This window comes from Phasianus colchicus, chromosome 7 (assembly GCF_987193195.1).
Source record: "Phasianus colchicus chromosome 7, bPhaCol1.hap1.1, whole genome shotgun sequence".
NCBI classification, from domain to species: Eukaryota; Metazoa; Chordata; class Aves; order Galliformes; family Phasianidae; genus Phasianus; species Phasianus colchicus.
In genome coordinates this window covers 12498147-12516016 of record NC_143442.1, presented here as the reverse complement: position 1 = coordinate 12516016, position 17870 = coordinate 12498147, and the positions used below count along the sequence as shown (strand labels likewise).

Sequence of the window (17870 nt, the reverse complement as noted above, 5' to 3'; positions counted from 1 at the left end):
TAATTTACATCTTGTACTGATAATTTCACACATAGAAATCCATAAGAAAAATCTGGGTATACCTATATACTATGAAGTTTTATATTTACAATAGGAAATTGTTCTTGATTTCTGCTGACTGCTCAATTCACAGCATATTTTGAGGATTTAATATCCCACTGACAGGCTTCAACATTGTTTATTTCAATTCAAGATAAATAAAGAAATATTTTGATGATGAAAATTTTTTTAAAAAAAGTCAAATTCTCCTAAAAGAAGGGGAAGAGGGAGAATTTATTTTTATCAGTTCTATGTAAATTTTAATGTTTGGAGACTAGTAGGAATTACTAATAAAACCTTTTTCTTCCAGTTGAACCATTCTGGATTCTGACACTGTTTACTGGAACATTTGGTTTCAGTGAGCATATAGAGAACTCTTCAGTTCATTCTGTGTACCTCTGCAAAACACCCTATCACATTTGTAAGTGATACACTAAGAATTAAATTCACTGGGCTCAAGTGAAACACATTTATAATGTAAAACTTAACTTCAAGAGTCCTAATGAGATTTTGTAGCCACTAGTTTTTTGAAGCTAGAATGGCAGATATTTAAATATTAAATAAACAGAGCACCAAGAACAGAAACCTAATGCGACTTGAAAAAATGAAGATGATTTCCCCCAAAGATCCTTCAAACCACAAGAGCACTCTCTTGCTTTCTTGTTTCTTTCATCAAGACTGATCAACAACCTCTTCTGCCATTGCTAGCTGATATCCATTTGAAAAAAGTACTTTACTTGCCTGTAAAATACCAGTGCAAATTATTACCACTAAAATTGTTCTAGCCATTAAAAGAATGAAGTATATAAAGTATATATTGCAGGAAGAGCAGAAAAGACTCAAAACAGTAGGTAGCGCAGATTGGGAGATCCAAACTTATAAAGGAAGTGGGCTTATTTCCCCCTCCTTCCTCTTGGCACCTCAGCAGCTCCATCAGCAGCCACCAACTTTCCAAGACTCTGGCAACAATGAAAAAGACATGACTTACTATTCTGAATTCCTCTTGAATCTCTTTTTAATTAAATCTTTCCTTCCCTCCAGGGAAGCTTAATCAAAAAACAACCCATCAAATTACTGACTTAACAGAGGCAGCTTTGCTCTAAGCCTTGTTCATTTGCATAACTGATGACTGTTTGCCTTTGCTTTGATCTTCCTGGTCATTCCAGAGAATGAAGTGAGGCCGCGTGTTACATGCTGTTTATTCATAATACTTACGCTAAGTAAAAGGATAAGATTTTTTTGCCAGTATATATGAGAATATTACAGGAAAAAAAATTTTTATCACTCTAAAAAAAACTATCACAAATTAAAAAAAAAAAATGTTACTGTTGCATTTGGCTTTAAAAATACTAGTATAGTCTCAGATGTTCTCTTTGGTACTCTGCTTCCTACAAGAATAGCCTCAATTAAACAAAAGAGCTTACTGATTAGCACAGCCTTGGAATATCATGAATATTTCCCACGTTCTTCCATATACTTACTCTCAAAAGTAGGTTAAGAATTGGTGAAGGAGTGGGGCTTTTCTATCATCATTACTCTGAAGAATTTCCACAACTCTACAGAGCTTGTAGGTGTCTAAGAAGAACTAAACATTGCTGCTTTAGTAACTACATTAGTAAGCTTACTGTCCCTTTGTTAAGAGTTCCAAAAGAAAAAAAAACTCCATTCCCTGAGGTTTGTGAGTTAGTACACTAGGCCCTGCAAACCAACAGCCTGTCTGTTCTCACTAGTCCTCAAAGACAACACAGAACAGTAATGTATGAATATGCAGAGGCAGCAGCAGATGTGTTTGTAAGTAGTTTTTAGAGCAGACTCTACTTCTATCATCACCAACACAAGGAAATCCTACCATGAGGATGAAGAGCCCATGTTTCACACTCTGAAGCACGGAAAACCCATTCCTATCTTGAAGGAGTCAAAATCAATTATTCTATGTGCACCTCGTGGTACAGAAGAGGCATTTCCAGCTGTGAACTTTTTCTCCCTGCCTGAATACTGAAATAAGTGCTTGTCTTGGAATTTACAAAGCTTAGCTTGAACATGACTTTATAGATTTGCTCTAAATTCTGTCTAAGCTAAGATTATAGTTTCCCTTAATGTAAGAAATAAAAGGGAATAACCTTTCTATTGTGCATTTCTTTTGGCTACATCAGGATGTTACTTTATAGTCATATTTAACTGGTTATTATTCTTTAAACTTAACATAAATGCACTATTCCTGCCAAGAGATTTTAGCTTAACACCAGTGGCAAGTTAGCTCTACCCACACGCCATATAGAAATGGCTGGAAGGGAACAGTACTAAAAAAATAAAAAAATAAAATTCCTGACTCACAGGCAACCACACAGCTCTCACACTTTGTATCTGTAAGTTTACAGGGAGATCCTAAAAGTTGCTGCATACAGACCCCTAGGAAAGTCTCTATAGAGAGATAGTACAGATTACAATGGTTTCAAGACTTTTTGTTGGTACTGTAAGTACTTTTAAAAGAAGTGCACCAAGAGTGTTATTGCCTGTATTACATCAGTCTAGGCATAAGGGTCTCTTTCTCTAATCACTGCTAGTGTACTCTTTATACACTGAGATGAATATTTAATTATGATGAGATAAATCAGGTACACTCTAGCTCAAAGCAATTAAACATGTCACATAAAGATACCTAGAGAAACTTAAAAAAAAAAAAAACAAAACAAAACACCAAGAAGCAGACCCACGCCTTTCTCTCCTGTAACATCCATCTTTTATCCTAACATTTAGAGGTTTTATGCTAATTTTCATATGCTACATTTTTCATTGCAGTAGAAAAACAGATAATTGCACTTGTAATTGTGGTGTTGCCTTGTAAAGTCTGTCAGGTGTTAGAATAGTGACCTTTGTGCCTGTGCTAATTAGATGAAGTTGAGAAAACAAGCATTGTACATCACATTGTACTAAGGCTTAGGGGTTGTAGAGGGTAGGAGGAAAATCTGTTCTATTATAGCTCTGACTCACTGTCTGCTTGTAATCAGAGAAAGGCTGTCAAATAAGGACTTCCTTATTTAATTCACAGAAGTCATTGAAGTCCAGACCCAATGACAGAACTGGTAAGGTTTGGATCAAGCCTGTCAAAGCAAGTGAAATTGCATACATTTGTCTTGAAATGAGATGAGTCATGGAGGTTACTACCTCCTTCTAAAGTAGAAAATTACTTACACTGTAGTAAAAAGATCCTTTTTTTTTTTTATCATTTCTGCTGGGGTCTTAAAGTAGAACACATCTTTCATACTGGTTGACCTTGCCCAACAAAGCCAACAGTAGCTCTTGAGCAAAAGTAAAGATGAAAAGCACATCTCCATTAGCAGTCTAAAAAAAGTCAAGGCTTTTGAAAACTGTCACTGAAAAATGTGGGTGTGTAAGAAGATTGTAATCCAAACTCATAACGGTGCAGTAAATAGATTACTTGGACTCATGCACAGCCTCTCTGAAGGAGGCTCTGGAGGGTAGCACCAGCTACCAAATGCAAAATTCAAGAAAAGTGTTTATAATTTGCAAATAAATCTCATGTTTTGGTTAAAATGCCTAATGTTACAGATATTTGAGAGGCATCTGGAACTCAGGAATGTGACTGACAATACTAGCCTTCAGCCCATGATACCTGCTTCCAAGCCAATGTGCCTCTCTTGAATGATAAAGCAAAACAAATTTTTGGTGGCTTTCGTCGAGCACAAAAATCATGCTGTAGTTCTCCACTAGGAAACCAGGCCAGAAAAATCAGAAAAGTGCCTGAGAAGCTCCCTGTTCTGTACAGGCTCAACCCACGCTCAAGATGAGGCTAGCACAAATGTTGGAATAGAAATAACCATTAATACATTTCTTCAGAGCAAGGAGGCAGTCAAAAATGTGAGATCGAAACTTTTAAAATGTATCTACGCAGACTTCTGAGCACTGTGATAAGCAACACCATGTACATAACACTATTAAAGCTAGCTATACAGTTTGCAGGCTGCAGTAAGCTTTTATCTGTCCATCCAACAGCACCGACAACCAGGCTCCTGCCTGGAAGAAAGAGAACCAAGAATATCTTTTAGACTATCTGCTCTTCAGAACATTTAAAGTATTTTCTGTGATGCTCATGCAAAAATGATTATGACAGAATAATGTAATATTATTTATATAAATATGTATATTTCTACTAACTGCTGTTAGTATATACATATATATATAAAGAATACAAAAAGGTGCGCAACTTTAACTTATTCTGTTGTCAGAGAGTTGGATACAAAGTTGGCATAAAATCTGACAAAAGAGCAGAGCAAAGCACTTTTAGATGATGTACTCAAAAGAACAGCAGCCATCAGGAAAATGAATAGTTCTTTGTACTGACAGGTACAAACACACCTCATATTGCATACATTGGCAGACAGGTTTTAAGAAAAATAAACCTCACAGGAGAACAATAACAAGGATTTACACACTGGAAAATCTGCCTTCTGAGGGAAAGTTGATCTGAAATTCAATAAGAGTCATTCCTTTCATTTTCATGGAGTTTCGACCAGGTCCTAGATGAACTGTCTTGAACACAAATTCAGTGAATAACTGTCCAAAAATAATGAGAATTAATATTACATATAAGATGAGCTCTGCACTTAAGAAACAGAGCTGGGAAAAGGGGATTTGATAATCTATAAATATTTGAATGCTGCAAGCTACATCTGATTGAAATTCATCAAATTTTCATTTTCTTTTCCAAACAAACAGTCTCTGTGAAAAATGTCATAGCTGTTTAATCTTGCTAGGGGTTGCTGAAGGAGGTTCTTCCTCTAAAATTAAAAAGAAAGTTATTTTGATACAAAATTTACAATAAATAAGTAAACAAAACCACACAGACTGAACTGAGTACTTCAGGACAGATAAGAAATCCAAGGACACTATGTAAGGCCTCTCCACCTTTTTCTGTGCTGTTCTGTTTAGTGCTCACACAAACACCTGTCCCAAGTATAGGGCAGTCTAGTGATCAAGTGCCCACCTGGGATAGCACATGTCCAGTCTCATATTTTATCAGTTTTTATTTGATTGTTTGGTGTTGCTCTAGGCTTCTTCCTCCCTTCCAAGTAGTTTTTGATGCACCTTAGCTCCTGAGGACCATGCAATTTCTGTTGGTTTTAGCATTCCCTTTGCTTTAGGACTGTAGAAGAGTGCTCCATGGCTCGTTATCATGTGGGGCAGCCGCTCATCATCTATTAAATATTTAGATCTTCATATAGCAAGTGATGCTGCTAACTTGTTTGATTTAAATTATATCCCACTGGCAAATCAAATTAGAGAAGATTTGAGTAAATCTACCTTTTAAAACAAAAGCTGATTTTCTGTGCTCAACCATTTGTGGGATTAACTTTTCTAATGGGTTCTTCTGCACAGTGTTTTTGTTTTCATGGATACTAAAAGAGGATGAATTATTCATTGGGGTGGAGGTGGAAAAGCTACAACATGCATTTTCAGAGCATATTTAGTCCCTTTTGTCCTTTTCATAAATCAATCCTGATTACTATAAATGCATGTGTTACTCCTAAAGGTTCACTGATGACTCACTTGGACCATTAATTCAGACCTCCTCCCGTGCATTAGGAAGCTGCCACATGTAATGGTGAAACTGGGAGAAGATCCCTTGTGACCTCGCCTCTCTGCAAAGAAATGTCTCCATCTCCAACTACTTTCCATATGCATAATTTTACAGACATGCCAAATATTCTCCAATAACAAAATGCCTTTCCCCTGCTGCTCCAGTGATAAATTTGCATGAAGAGAAAGAAGACAACAGCTTTGTTAACGTTCAGTGGATTGATTTTCTGACCTAGAAGGAGAACAGAGAGCAATGGCTTGTAGCACCTACAGCAGAAATGAGGGCAATTTATGTCCAAACATATAGAGACATCACTGAACTAAGATGAGAATGACTACAGCTATGTCACCGTTGACATAGATCACATGGCATTTGTCTCTGTTCCTGGACTGCTGATGAGCTGTCATCACTGAAGAACTACTGTCATCAAGGAACAATACCTCACCATTTAGAGCAGAAGTAAATGAAACTTGCCAATTCTTATCCAGGTAGTACAGCATTCATCAACTCCTTATAGCCCAGCTGGGAACAAATAGAGGATTTTACCCATTTGAAAATTATTATTATTATTTACTACTATATTGGCAACACAGTGCACTGAGCACCTTCGGAAGAAAAATTTATGCTCCAGAATTCCTAAGGGCCAACACTCAATCCTTCTCAATACATATAATAGAACTGTGCATGAAAATGTATTTTATTTCCTTTCCATTACAATTCCTACTGTGCCACAACAGTTAGTAGTGCATACAATTCTGTTTCATGCTCTGAGGCTCTGTGCCAGACTCAATCATGTCAAAAGGGAAGTCTCCCCCACCATGATACCATGTAGTGTAGCAGTTTCCACTGCTACATGTGTTACTGAACATTTTTGGGTACTTCTGGGCACCAGATCGAGAGAAGACCAGTGTGTCCCACTGCATCTTGGTGCTTTTTTATTCCATAAAGATTACACAGAATCCACACAATTAATGGTTTGGAAAAGAGTGCATTAACACTGGCCACTAAAAGCCTTTTCAAGTTAAGAACTGCATTGAACAAGCAATTCAAACTTAGTAGCAATAACAGGGAAAACTTGCTAAGAAACCATATTGAGAATATCCCATAATATCAGATTTGGAGATGTGCAGTGCAACACAAATACTGTTGGCACATTATAAAACTAATTACTGCAGTAATGTGTCTGCAGTTGACTAAGACAGGAGGGAAGTAAAGAAACGCTTCCCAGAAAGTCTCCAGCACCTGCACCCAACTCATTGGTGAATCAGTTCTGTTGTCCAGAAACAGGACTTCCCTGGCCCAATACAAACACACCAATACAAGCCTGGAGCCAAAATCCTGATCATGAATCACAATGATGCTGCTGAATAATCCTTTGAGTTACTTACTTAGGTAATCATCACGACAAAACAACTCCTCAAGCTTCTGTTACCCAGAGCCAGTTTCAGTAAAACTTGAACCAAAGGGAAATCCATTTGTTCACCTGAAAAGAACATCTGCACCCCCATTCACTAGACACCTAAATAAGCCTGACTTCCCCCCTAATTTAGCACCAACATAAGATGAAGACAAAATCTACACAGACGCACTGCCACTGATAGAGGTAACTAAGGCACTGGCATCACTGTAGCCATTCAAATCATTTCTTGACCTCTCTTCCTGAAACTAAGATCTCTCTCATCTGAGAAACAGCCCCAAAATAGATAGACAGCCCTTGGGGAAAAAAAAAAAAAAAAAAAGTGAAACAACCATCTCTTTTCCACAGACAACTTCTACCATGGAAGAAAAATCTTCTTGCAGATGTCCATGAACTCATCACATTCTCTTGCACTGTATGGAGCACACATACATTCTGGTACATTTGGTTATTAGTGCCCATGCAGGATCAGGCTCCAGGGGCTACAATGGAGTCTTGAGATTGAGGACTGGTGGCATATTCATTATGGTAAACAGAAACTGGGTGAAATAAAAGGCACCATTACCTAGAAGAACCTCTGCTTTTTATTTAGATCATGTTCTGACTATCTCTAAGCATGAAGTTCTGCAGGAAATGGGCCACGCTATCTGAGTTTCAACACATGGTTTTAAAATGTAGAGAGTATTACACAGAGGCAAAACCTCTGCCAGAAAAACACTTTCACCTCTCTTGGTATACAGATCAGGTAAGTTCCTTCATGACATTTATAAATGGCTTCTTCCTTTCTCTTTTACTACATTACTTTCCATTATTTTTCGAGCAAATAGCTGAAATCTGAACTGCTTTATCACTTTTAGAAGTGCAGTTGCATCACTTCATGATGAACTCCCAATTTTTTTTTTTTTTAACTGATTAACAGAGCAGATAATAATAAAATAAATCAATATATCATTGCTTTGGCAACTCTTTCCTCTCCCTCCTCCCCCCCAGTTTTACATTGCATTGTTTTCACTATTTAAAACATCATCAGTTGTGGTGATCCAGCGAACAGATGGTATTGTCAGCTCACAAGAACATGGACAGGGCAATTAGAAAATTCAGAGACAAGATTAATACAAACAAATTAATTATCAATAATACCAGTTCAGCAACATGTAACAAAAACTTGGTGTTGTTGTTGTTTGTTTTTACTTTTTCCTGACACCGTGGAGGCATGCTAAATGGTCTGCTGCTACTTCCTCCTTTACAAAGTGATGCTCCCACTGCATTCATACTCTTACTCGTTTCAGTATTTAGCTACTTGGGCTCCACTTGCTGAAAATATCAGCAGAGAGAGGAGGGAAAGAGGAAGAAGGGAATAAACTATGGATTTAGAAGTGATTATATGCAGCTAGGCAAATATGAATACGACACAAAAGAGCACAGGACAAGATCACACCAAACAGGACCAATTCAATTGCTCTCAAGGGACTTGTTTTAAATGTATAATCAATGTGAGAATCTAAGTATCTATCTCCACGCATGCTTAGGATACACTGACTCAGTTTCCCCACTGACAAAAGAAAAGACTCCTGCGGGCTGGCAATGGCAAAAACCATTGCAGTTGGAGGAAAGCCCATCCAAAGCATACAAGGGCTAGCTGAGTCAAACTGATTGAATGATTGATAGTGACAGACGTGCAAGAGAGGCACTGATCAGCAGTGGCCTTACTAGACTTTACTGTGGCAGCAATGGCATTCACAGCCTGTCTCCTAGGAAATTTCATTTCTTCCACTGTTGCATGGGAAGGCATGAAAAAGCTAACATTTGGATAGATTTTTTTCTCCCTTTGTGAAGCTAAGAGAAAGAAAGCACATCTGAATACTTGTCTCTTGTGAAGAATGCTTAAGTACTAGAGGCAGAGGAAGAACCAGAGATGTGCATCTGATTCTGTTTACTCAGCCTCCAAGAAAATAAGCCTCAGACCACAATCTGAAGATCAATGTTCTCCCTTTTTCAGCAGATCTCTTCAAAACTTAGCATTGCTGACCACAGGTATATAAAGGTTACTGTTTAACAGACCCCTTGTCTTTATCAATGCTGACCTGAGAGGTCTCACCCATGCTGTTACAACTCCCAAATACACCTCCTGATGCCCTAATAATAGAGCCTGATGACTCTAATATTTAGAGTCAGAATTTCCCCTCTAAGTTTTTCCACTTACAATTGTCTGATTCCTACACGAATATTGTCAGTTCAAATCACCACAAAGGAAGACTGAAATCATCAGTTAACACTTACTACCAAAACAAGGGCTGCTTTTCCAGAAAAATATTTGATTTTTTTCTAATCCAAAAAGAACATTTTTTCTATTTCAGGATAAATAGACAGACCAATACATGATGCCTGCCCCTTAACTGAAAAGACTGTCTATTCTAAGGCCAGATTTAAATCTGCAGCAGATTAGTGGACCATTCGTTGTCCACATATATCAATAAATTCAATAGAAATTGGAATTCTAACACACATTGGATTTCTGTATCTTCAGCTGACAGACGTGACTGGATTTAATTAAAATGTTTGAAAGCCTCTTGTTCAGGTAAGAAATGGTTGTGATTCTGTGGGAGAAGGAGAGGGCTGGTGTTAGAAATGGAAATGCCATTGTTACTGAGAATAAGTTCAGCAATGAGAGTTGGAAGGTGTCAGTTCTCCAGGAGGTGATTTAGTCTGCTTTATCTTCCTTGCCACATAGGAAAGAACAGTCAAGAAAGATAAATAAAGGAGGGGGATAGAATGTGTAAGGTAACAAAAGGAAACAAACACCAGACTGAGGACCATAACCCAGGAATGATCCATATTTCTTTTTTGCAAACACAGACTAGCACTGCTACTCAGGGCAACAGGAAGAAGCATCAGCCCATTTCCACCTCACTTGGAAAAAGGAAAAACAAAAGCCAAGCTCAACAACCGTCCATCTAGAGCTACTAAAGCTACTAATGCTTCCAGGTCACAGAGAGCACCGTAAAGGGCAACTGACATGTTACACAGAAGGAGAGGAATTGGAGCTTCTTATCTACTTGATGAATGCAGAAATTCCAGTTTCACCAGATACTGTATATAACCCATTCCAATATTATGTATGTGTATACATAGCCATTTTCTAGTAATTAGTGTCCTGGAGAGAAATCCTAATGCCACAAATTAATCACAAGCAGCAAACTGGGAGGAAATTATTTGGTTTTGTTAGCATTTGGGAATTCTGATCTTCTCTAATGATGTCTACTGACCCCTAGCCTATAGCTGTGTTTCAGAGCTGTTTCTTTAGTAATTCTTTGTTTAATTACAAACTCTGCAAAGAAGAAATTAGAAACATATTAGTGGTAATAAATGTTTTGACTTAATCAGGATTTTTTCTTTTTTGTTTGTGTTTTTTTTTTTGTTTGTTTGTTTGTTTTTTTTTTTTAGAGTTTCCTAATTTAGAAGCAAGAGAAAAATTTCTTAAGTTAGTGCTGAGTTAGATATCCAGGAAAAACTAAACCACTTGCATTCTGCCTCCCAGAAGCATATTCCTTCTCCACTATAATAATCTGTCTCTCATTCTGTTCTTATTTGCAGAACTCGTCAGAAAAGAGCCTGTTAAAGGCTCACTGATAAACAAGCAAACAAACATCTGAACGTGATTCCTTCAGCCAAACTACTCAAATTGAAGATGGCACAGAAACAGCACTTAGATGATCCCTGACAGCAGCCTGTGCTAAGGTTTCCATTTGTGAAATTTGGAGATTTCCTCTTTTGGAAAATGCACGGCATGTCCAGGAGCTTAAAAACCGTACGAGAATGACATTCCAATGCAGCTGTTTAAATATCCTGTAGCACTCCTCCGTACTTATCATTCAAACTATTTATGAGATTTGTTAGCCCAAAGCTGAGGAAGGGCCAACGTTCCCTGAACATCTCCAGCTTTCCTGAGATGCAGCACACATGATTTATTTAAGAAGGTGATGAATTTCTGGCAATTACTGAGGTCCACGTGCATACAGATATCTGCACTTCCAAACCTAATGAGGTTTCTGGGGAACTTGCAGCTACTGCAGATTCACAGGCTCCTTCACTCAGCTCCTCGGAAAGTGCTTACAGCCGATTCTGTGCTAATTCACGGAGCAATGAATAAGTAAAAGCCATACAGTATAATAAAACCATTGATCATTATGCTTTAAAAAGATTGACTCCTAAATATTTAGGAAGGAGCGCGTATTCAATGTTTATTGGCACTGGGAAATTAAGCTGTCACCCGTGAAATACTAAAACTCATTAATGCAGAGTTTCTTCTTAAGTGTTAGGAATTAACTTTATTACCGCATCAGTAACGGCAAGCTTCAGCCTTAAATCGCCTGCCATTTAGCGGGAGGGAACGTTATTAAAACATATTAACCATAATTTAATCGACTGAAAAGAAGAAAGGGGGGAGGGAAAGGAAGAAAGGAATGAAAAACGGACGGAATAGAGAAGTTGGCCCTGCTCAGTACCGAAGTTGGATTCGGAGCACACAGGGCACGAGCGGGGCCGCACCCCGCAGCGGCCGAGCAGAGCCCCGCGCCGTCGGCGGAACAACAGCGCCCTCTGGCGGCTATCGCGCCCCGGCGGCGCCTCCGCCCCGCGCCGCTCCGCTCCCCCCGACGGCCCCGTCCGGGCGGACCCCGGCGGCACCGCCCTTAGCGCGTGGGAAACTTCCGAGAGGACAAAAAAGGAGGAGAAAGGCGTGACCCGCGGTTTCCCAGCCAGAATGCTGGAGAGAGAGAAGAGGAACGACAAGCGAGAACCGACGGCACCCGCGCTGCCCTACAGCCGCTTTCCGGGTCGAAGCGCGGCTGCACGCGCCCAAATCCAGCAGCCCCGACCGAGGATGCAGGAGCGATCCTCTTGCATTGCCGCGTGGCCCCGTCCCGCAGCCGGCGCAGGGCGAGTAACGGCTGCAAAAAGAAGCCGGCAGTGCAGGTTCTAGTGGCTCCCGTTTGCTCGCACGCCCACGGCGGCGAGCAGCCAGTCTCTCCATCCGGCCGCAACTTTGCGTTTCTGAGCTCGGTTAGCACACCGGAGCCGGGCTAACTTTCTTAGAGGTTACGTTGCAATAACCTCAGCTTTCAGGGGATTTTCTCTCCCTTCACACGCCCCAGCCCACCCCCATCCCAACACCAGAGAACTCCGCGCGCGCCTGCTACTCACAATTTGTCGCGGTTAATCCCAGGTGCCAAAAACCGGCTAGCAGCAAAGCGACAGCCCCGAGGGCTGGGGAATCCATCTTCAGCCCAGCGGGGGGAAGCCAGCAGACGCCCGCCTGTCTCCCCCGCTCTCGCTCTCCGAGCGCTTCTCAGCCTCTGTGCTCTCCCTTTTTCTCCGCTCATTTACTCCATGCAGCATCCAGGCAGTCCGGGTGCAGGGGCAGCCGAGAGACGCTGCACGGCGGCCCTGGTACGGGGAGCCGTTCCGAACAGCGGCGGCAGCGCCCGAGCCGAGCGCTCAGCCCGGCTGCCGCCGCGGCAATGCACCTCGCGAGCTGCAGCTGGAAGCGGCACCGGGCGCTGGGCACCTCCTTATAGGCGAGAGCTGCACTCCACCTCCTCCCAACCCCCTGGAAGTCACTCCTCCTCGCCTTTCAGGGAGGATCCTTATTGCAATCTTCACGCGTTGTTGATAAGCATCAGAGTCACGGAGTAAATCAGATGCCTGGAGGGAAAGAAAAAAAAAAAAAAAATTTTCTCCTCCCTCCCACCCGGGTATCGCCGTTTTTAACGCGCTTGAACGTTTTTAAAGTGCCCTCAGCTCGGTTGTTTGTTTCCTTTCAAATAATATATTCATATATCTTACTGCATGTAGTGTTAATACATCCTTACAGGTCCCGGTGCTCGGCATCACCCCCAGGGGATCACTGAATCGTTAAGGTTGGAAAGGGCTTCTCGGATCACCTAGTTCAACTGGAGCCCCGGACAGGGCTGATGGGTGCTCCCAGAACCAGAACCACGTGCAAAGTACCGCAGCCTCCCACCCAGCTGGATTTTGTGGTTGATTGATTGACTGATTAGCCGAGTGGACAAGCTGTGCTTATCCTCCAGAGGGGTGAGAAGTTGGAGGGTAAAGGAAAGCTAAGTTTAAAACCATTTTGCTTTTCTCTGTGGTTTGTGTGCAGGCAGCTAGAGCACGCTCAGAGCAGCACCTTGTGCTGTTTGCAGTCACCTCCCTGCATGCTTGCAAACACAGGATGTAAACATCCCTTCAGGAACTCAGCTTTAATCACTGCTGAGATCTAACCTTGTTGCTTTGCTGCAGCGTCACCTCACATCAATAGATTGCTGCATCAAAGTGAGGTCAAAACTGCATCAGTGATTCCCCTTATGTGAGTAAGTAGAGTGTATTTGGACCATTAAAGTCCTTGTGAAGTAAAGTTGCTGGTCCTCAGCCACAGTACCCTCTTAGAAGTTCATCTGAGTCAATGTCTCACCAGTGGAGAGCAGAGATTTGAATTGCTGGTGTGCTAGCAGCCTCATATTAATGTAAGGAGGATGGAGGAAATTTGCTGTGTTTTAATGCCCTGGAGATGTATGAGGCCAAATGGTTGGGGCCCTGGGCAGCCTGATCTGGTGGGTGGCAGCCAGCCCACAGAAGAGGGCTGGAAAGGTCCCTTCTATCCTAAGCCAATCTATGATTAGGTGCTACCTTGAAGAGCAGGCATGAGGGGGACACCCAAAACTAGGCTCTTGGCTCTGAAGGAGCAGTCAGCTTGGGAAGCAAAACCCCGTGTTCAAAAAAATTAAATTTTAAAAAAAGCTAATTATTTCACCTTCTGTTGTTACAAGTGATACAAGGTTAAGCAGGAAGGATAGTTGCATTGTCCTGAGGCTCTCAATCAGAATCTATAAATGATTTAGTTATGTAAAACCAAGACTTAAGTGGAACCTCAAAGTCTAATGAGATCTCTAAGTCTTTCATTTTTTGTTTAAATGCATTTGCATACACCAAGGTTGTATCTTTCCCCATGCAGGCCTGACCCAATCCTCTGTGCTTCACTTAATGCCTGAACCCACTGAAATTTCAGAAGCTTGGGGTAGGGATCAGTCAGAGAATAACACTTCTACACAAGATGTCTGCTCTCCATCCAAAGAATCATAGATTTGTAGAACTGAGTTGGAAGGGACCCTTAAAGGTCATCTGGTCCAACTCCCTGCAATGGAAAGGGACACTTACAGCTCCATCAGATCACAGAGCCCCTCCAGCCTGACCTTGAGTGTCTCCATGGACGGAGCTTCCACATCTCTGGGCAACGTGTGCCAGTGCTTCACCACTCTTACTACAAAAAATTTCTTCCTTACATTCAGTCTAAATCTCCCTCTTCTAATTTTAAACCATTTCCCCCTGTCCTATCACAACAGACTCTGCTTATGAGTCTGTCGTCTTCTTTCTTACAGACCCCATTTAGATACTGAAAGGCCCTGAAGGAATTGCTTATCCAGAAGACGTTTGTGCAAGGATGCAGACAGCACCTTCCCTGAGAAGGAAGTAGGGAGCTCTGCTCATTTCCCATGGTGAGTGGGGAGAGAGATGTTCTCACCTTTCTGTCCTATAAGAAATGCCTTATCTCCATAAGTTGTACAGACCGTGTACAATAATCTGGCTCAGAGAACTGCATTGCTTTATTGCAGGTCAGGAGGGCTGAGTATTGAGAAAATTATGTTATTAACTTGACTTTTTCAGGTGAGTAATCAGGCTTCAGAAGCACCAGCAGTGCTTCCAGAGCTACCACTTGAGTAAACCTAAGCAGCAGAATATATCAGAAAGCTTAAAGCCAGAGTGGGTTTGCTCAGGAGACACACAAGTCTTTGACACAGTCACAATTTCACGTCTACCCTGAAATTAGCAGAGGAATTCAGAGGAAGGAGATTATTTTTTTTTCATACTTTCCTTTTAAAAAATAATTAAAATTAAATGGACTGTGTTTCAAATATTTTCAGTGTCTCTTTCAACTATCTGGCACAATGGTACAGTTTTTAACTGACTCACTGAACTAATTAGTGGTTTGTTTATAGGAAAGCAGATGTGGAAATGAACTATGCAGACTAATTAAAAGCCAGCAGTAAATATGAACCCAATATAATACATCCCAGTGGTTTCCAGTATGGATCTGACTGCAGATCTGGACCCAGATGACTCTGTTGATGTTTACGTTGCAGATATGAGGTGCTGCTTTCCCAGAGGCACACCTCTTCCATAAGCTGCTCTGCATCATAAATGCCAGGCAGGTGAGTTAAGATTTGTGAATGTTTGGGTGTGTGAGCACTACAACTGAGAAGTTATGGCCAGAGTGGAGGGCTACGCAGCTGTTCTTTGCAGGAAATTATGTAAATAATGTCACATTTAAGGGCTCTTTGCCAGCAGGATTTTTATTAGAGCAAATTTATTAATTACTATTAAAGCTGTTCAGACAAAAAGTGTGTCTTGCACTTGTTTATCTGAGGTGGTAAGTTTGTCTGTGATCAGATACACTGATTTTCTTTTGTAGTACTGCTATAGCCCATGTAGAGTTTGTCACTAGAAGCTGTAACAGTTCAGTCCTCGTGTTTAATCTGTTTGGCTATTTGAGTAATTACAGATGGAACCTGTTTCTCTTTCCCAGACTTGGAGCCCTCAGAGAAGACAGGAGAGTAGCATCATGTATATGAATTTTGAAGAGCATATATTTCCACAAACTATCATACACGGCTTTTGGATCACCTATTGCTGTTTCCTGTTGATAACAAGGAATTTGTCTGAAGAATATCATGTTTCTACTCAAAAAGAAAAAAAGAAAAAAACAAAGCTGCTTTTTTCCTTTTTTTCCTTTTTTTTTTTTTTTTTCCTCCTTGGAGAATTCTATAAAAAGAATGGACTCATTCATTAAAGAGAATATGTGGAAAGCTTCCATAAAACACATCGACCCTCACCAGGTGAGTGCAACAGCAGGCTGCTCATTATCCGTGGATGGTTCCACAGCATACATAAGTCCGGAGGATAAGAAAATTTAATGATCTGCTGGGATAATCTGATGGCCAGTAGCATTTTTGAGATGCATGCTGAGATTAGGGTAAAAGAAATCAGTTGTCAAGCTGTGCAGTGATTATTGGAAGACAAAGAACTAAAATCACCTTTTCTTCCCCCTTGCCTTTCCCTGTGTTACTTTGCCCCTATCTTCTCTTATTATGGTTTTCATTACATTATCTTGTCTGCCTATAAAGGCGTATGTGTCAATCATGCCTGCATATAGCTACCAGACTTAATAGCTCTATAACCTGACTAAATAATAGTACAAATGGCTACAAACTGGCTGCAAATGGCTAGGGACTTCAATAGGCCTTATATAGGACACATTCTTCATGTTGTGATTCCAGTAACATTGTAAGTTACAGTTCAGGAGAGTTAAATAAGTTAAGCTGGTTCCTCATCAGACACAGGTGTCAACTCCAGGTGGACCATCCACAGTTCTCCCCAAGCTGTGTTGGTTTTTTGTTTTTGTTTTGTTGTTTTTTTTTTATTATTATTATTATTTGTTTGTTTTTAATTAACTGCATCATCCAGATGTGTTTACTGTTCTAGAAGCTGTTATCCACCACTCATGGGAGACCTGTGAGTGTAAGGACCATGGATGAGCACTGACAAGACCATAGAATCACAACACCATAAGAAGGGCTTAGGTTGGAGAGGATCATAAAGATCATCTGACTCCAAGCCCCATGCCATGGATAGGGCTGCCACCCACCAGAACAGTACTGTGTCTAACCTGGCCTTAAGCACCTGTAGGGATGGAGTACCCACAGCTTCTCTGGGCAACCTGCCTAATGGAAGGAAGGACTTTACAAGGCATTGGCATAAATGTAAAAACCATTCCTGTGATCAAATCAACAATAATCATCCTTGAAGAGAGAAATGTACACAAATTAATAATGCATTTTTTTCCTTTTTCAAAGTCATACAGTTTGAAATTGGAACAAAGAAAGCCCAGAAAGGTCCCAGGACACTGTCACTGGATGAATTTAATCCTTGAAGAACAGCGTGCTAACTAATAGGAATATAATATAATAAGAACTATGAGTCCCAGCTGAGGTCAAAGCCCAGCATCTATCCTCCAGTACTCAGAAGCTTCAAGGCTAACTAGGGGAATAAAATGATAAAATATGACAGGTATGTTAGGAAAAATCTCAGTTTGGTAGGCATTTCAGTTCAGACCACAGCATCAGAAGGGAGGCAAAAGGTATCTATATGAACACCTATTTCCATCTGTAAGGAAAGCAACTTTCTTTTTCATTCTTTAGTGGGTATCTAGTCTTCATTTTGCAGAAATTTATTCATTCAGTTGTGGAATGATAATACCTGCCACATTACAGATGTAAGTAATGACATATAATGAATAGACACTGGGCTGAATTTTCAGAAGCAATTACTGATTTTGCATGAACAACCAAGATATCCCTTAAGGGGCAGATTTTCAGAACAATTTGGCCTTTGCCTGCTGAACATCAGTACCATGATCTGTCTGCCCAAACAGTAGAGTTAAAAGGAGAGACATCCACAATCATTAGAGTCCATTGAACACTTGCACCTCAGCACACCATTTAATCCATGGAGTCATGCTTGAGGAGGGAAACAGTCACCTGGGCCTACATTCAGAATGAACAATTTTGAACAGCTCCATCATTTGACTGAGGAAGTTTGCAAGGAGTGAAAGAGAGCTAATTTCATCAAATAAATCATTCGTGACAAACGGCTCATCCAGTGCTAGGACTTGGAAAATTATTATTAGCAACAGCTGGG

At 40.7% G+C, this 17870-nt stretch overlaps 1 protein-coding gene across 2 annotated transcripts in view; it reads right to left on the bottom strand.

The window, feature by feature from the left end:
• CNTNAP5 (contactin associated protein family member 5) overlaps positions 1-13041 on the bottom strand; it is a 253462-nt gene extending 240421 nt beyond the window's left edge. Inside the window, exons 1-2 of one of the 2 annotated variants that reach the window (XM_090143720.1) lie at positions 12926-13041; positions 12258-12758 (exon numbers count right to left, since the gene is read on the bottom strand). In XM_090143720.1, coding sequence (XP_089999846.1) covers positions 12258-12333 — 76 coding nt within the window. In that variant the 5' untranslated portion in view covers positions 12334-12758; positions 12926-13041. The remainder of the gene's footprint in view (positions 1-12257; positions 12759-12925) is intronic. The other variant, XM_090143721.1, reaches the window with a different exon arrangement.
• Between the last annotated feature and the right edge of the window lie 4829 nt (positions 13042-17870).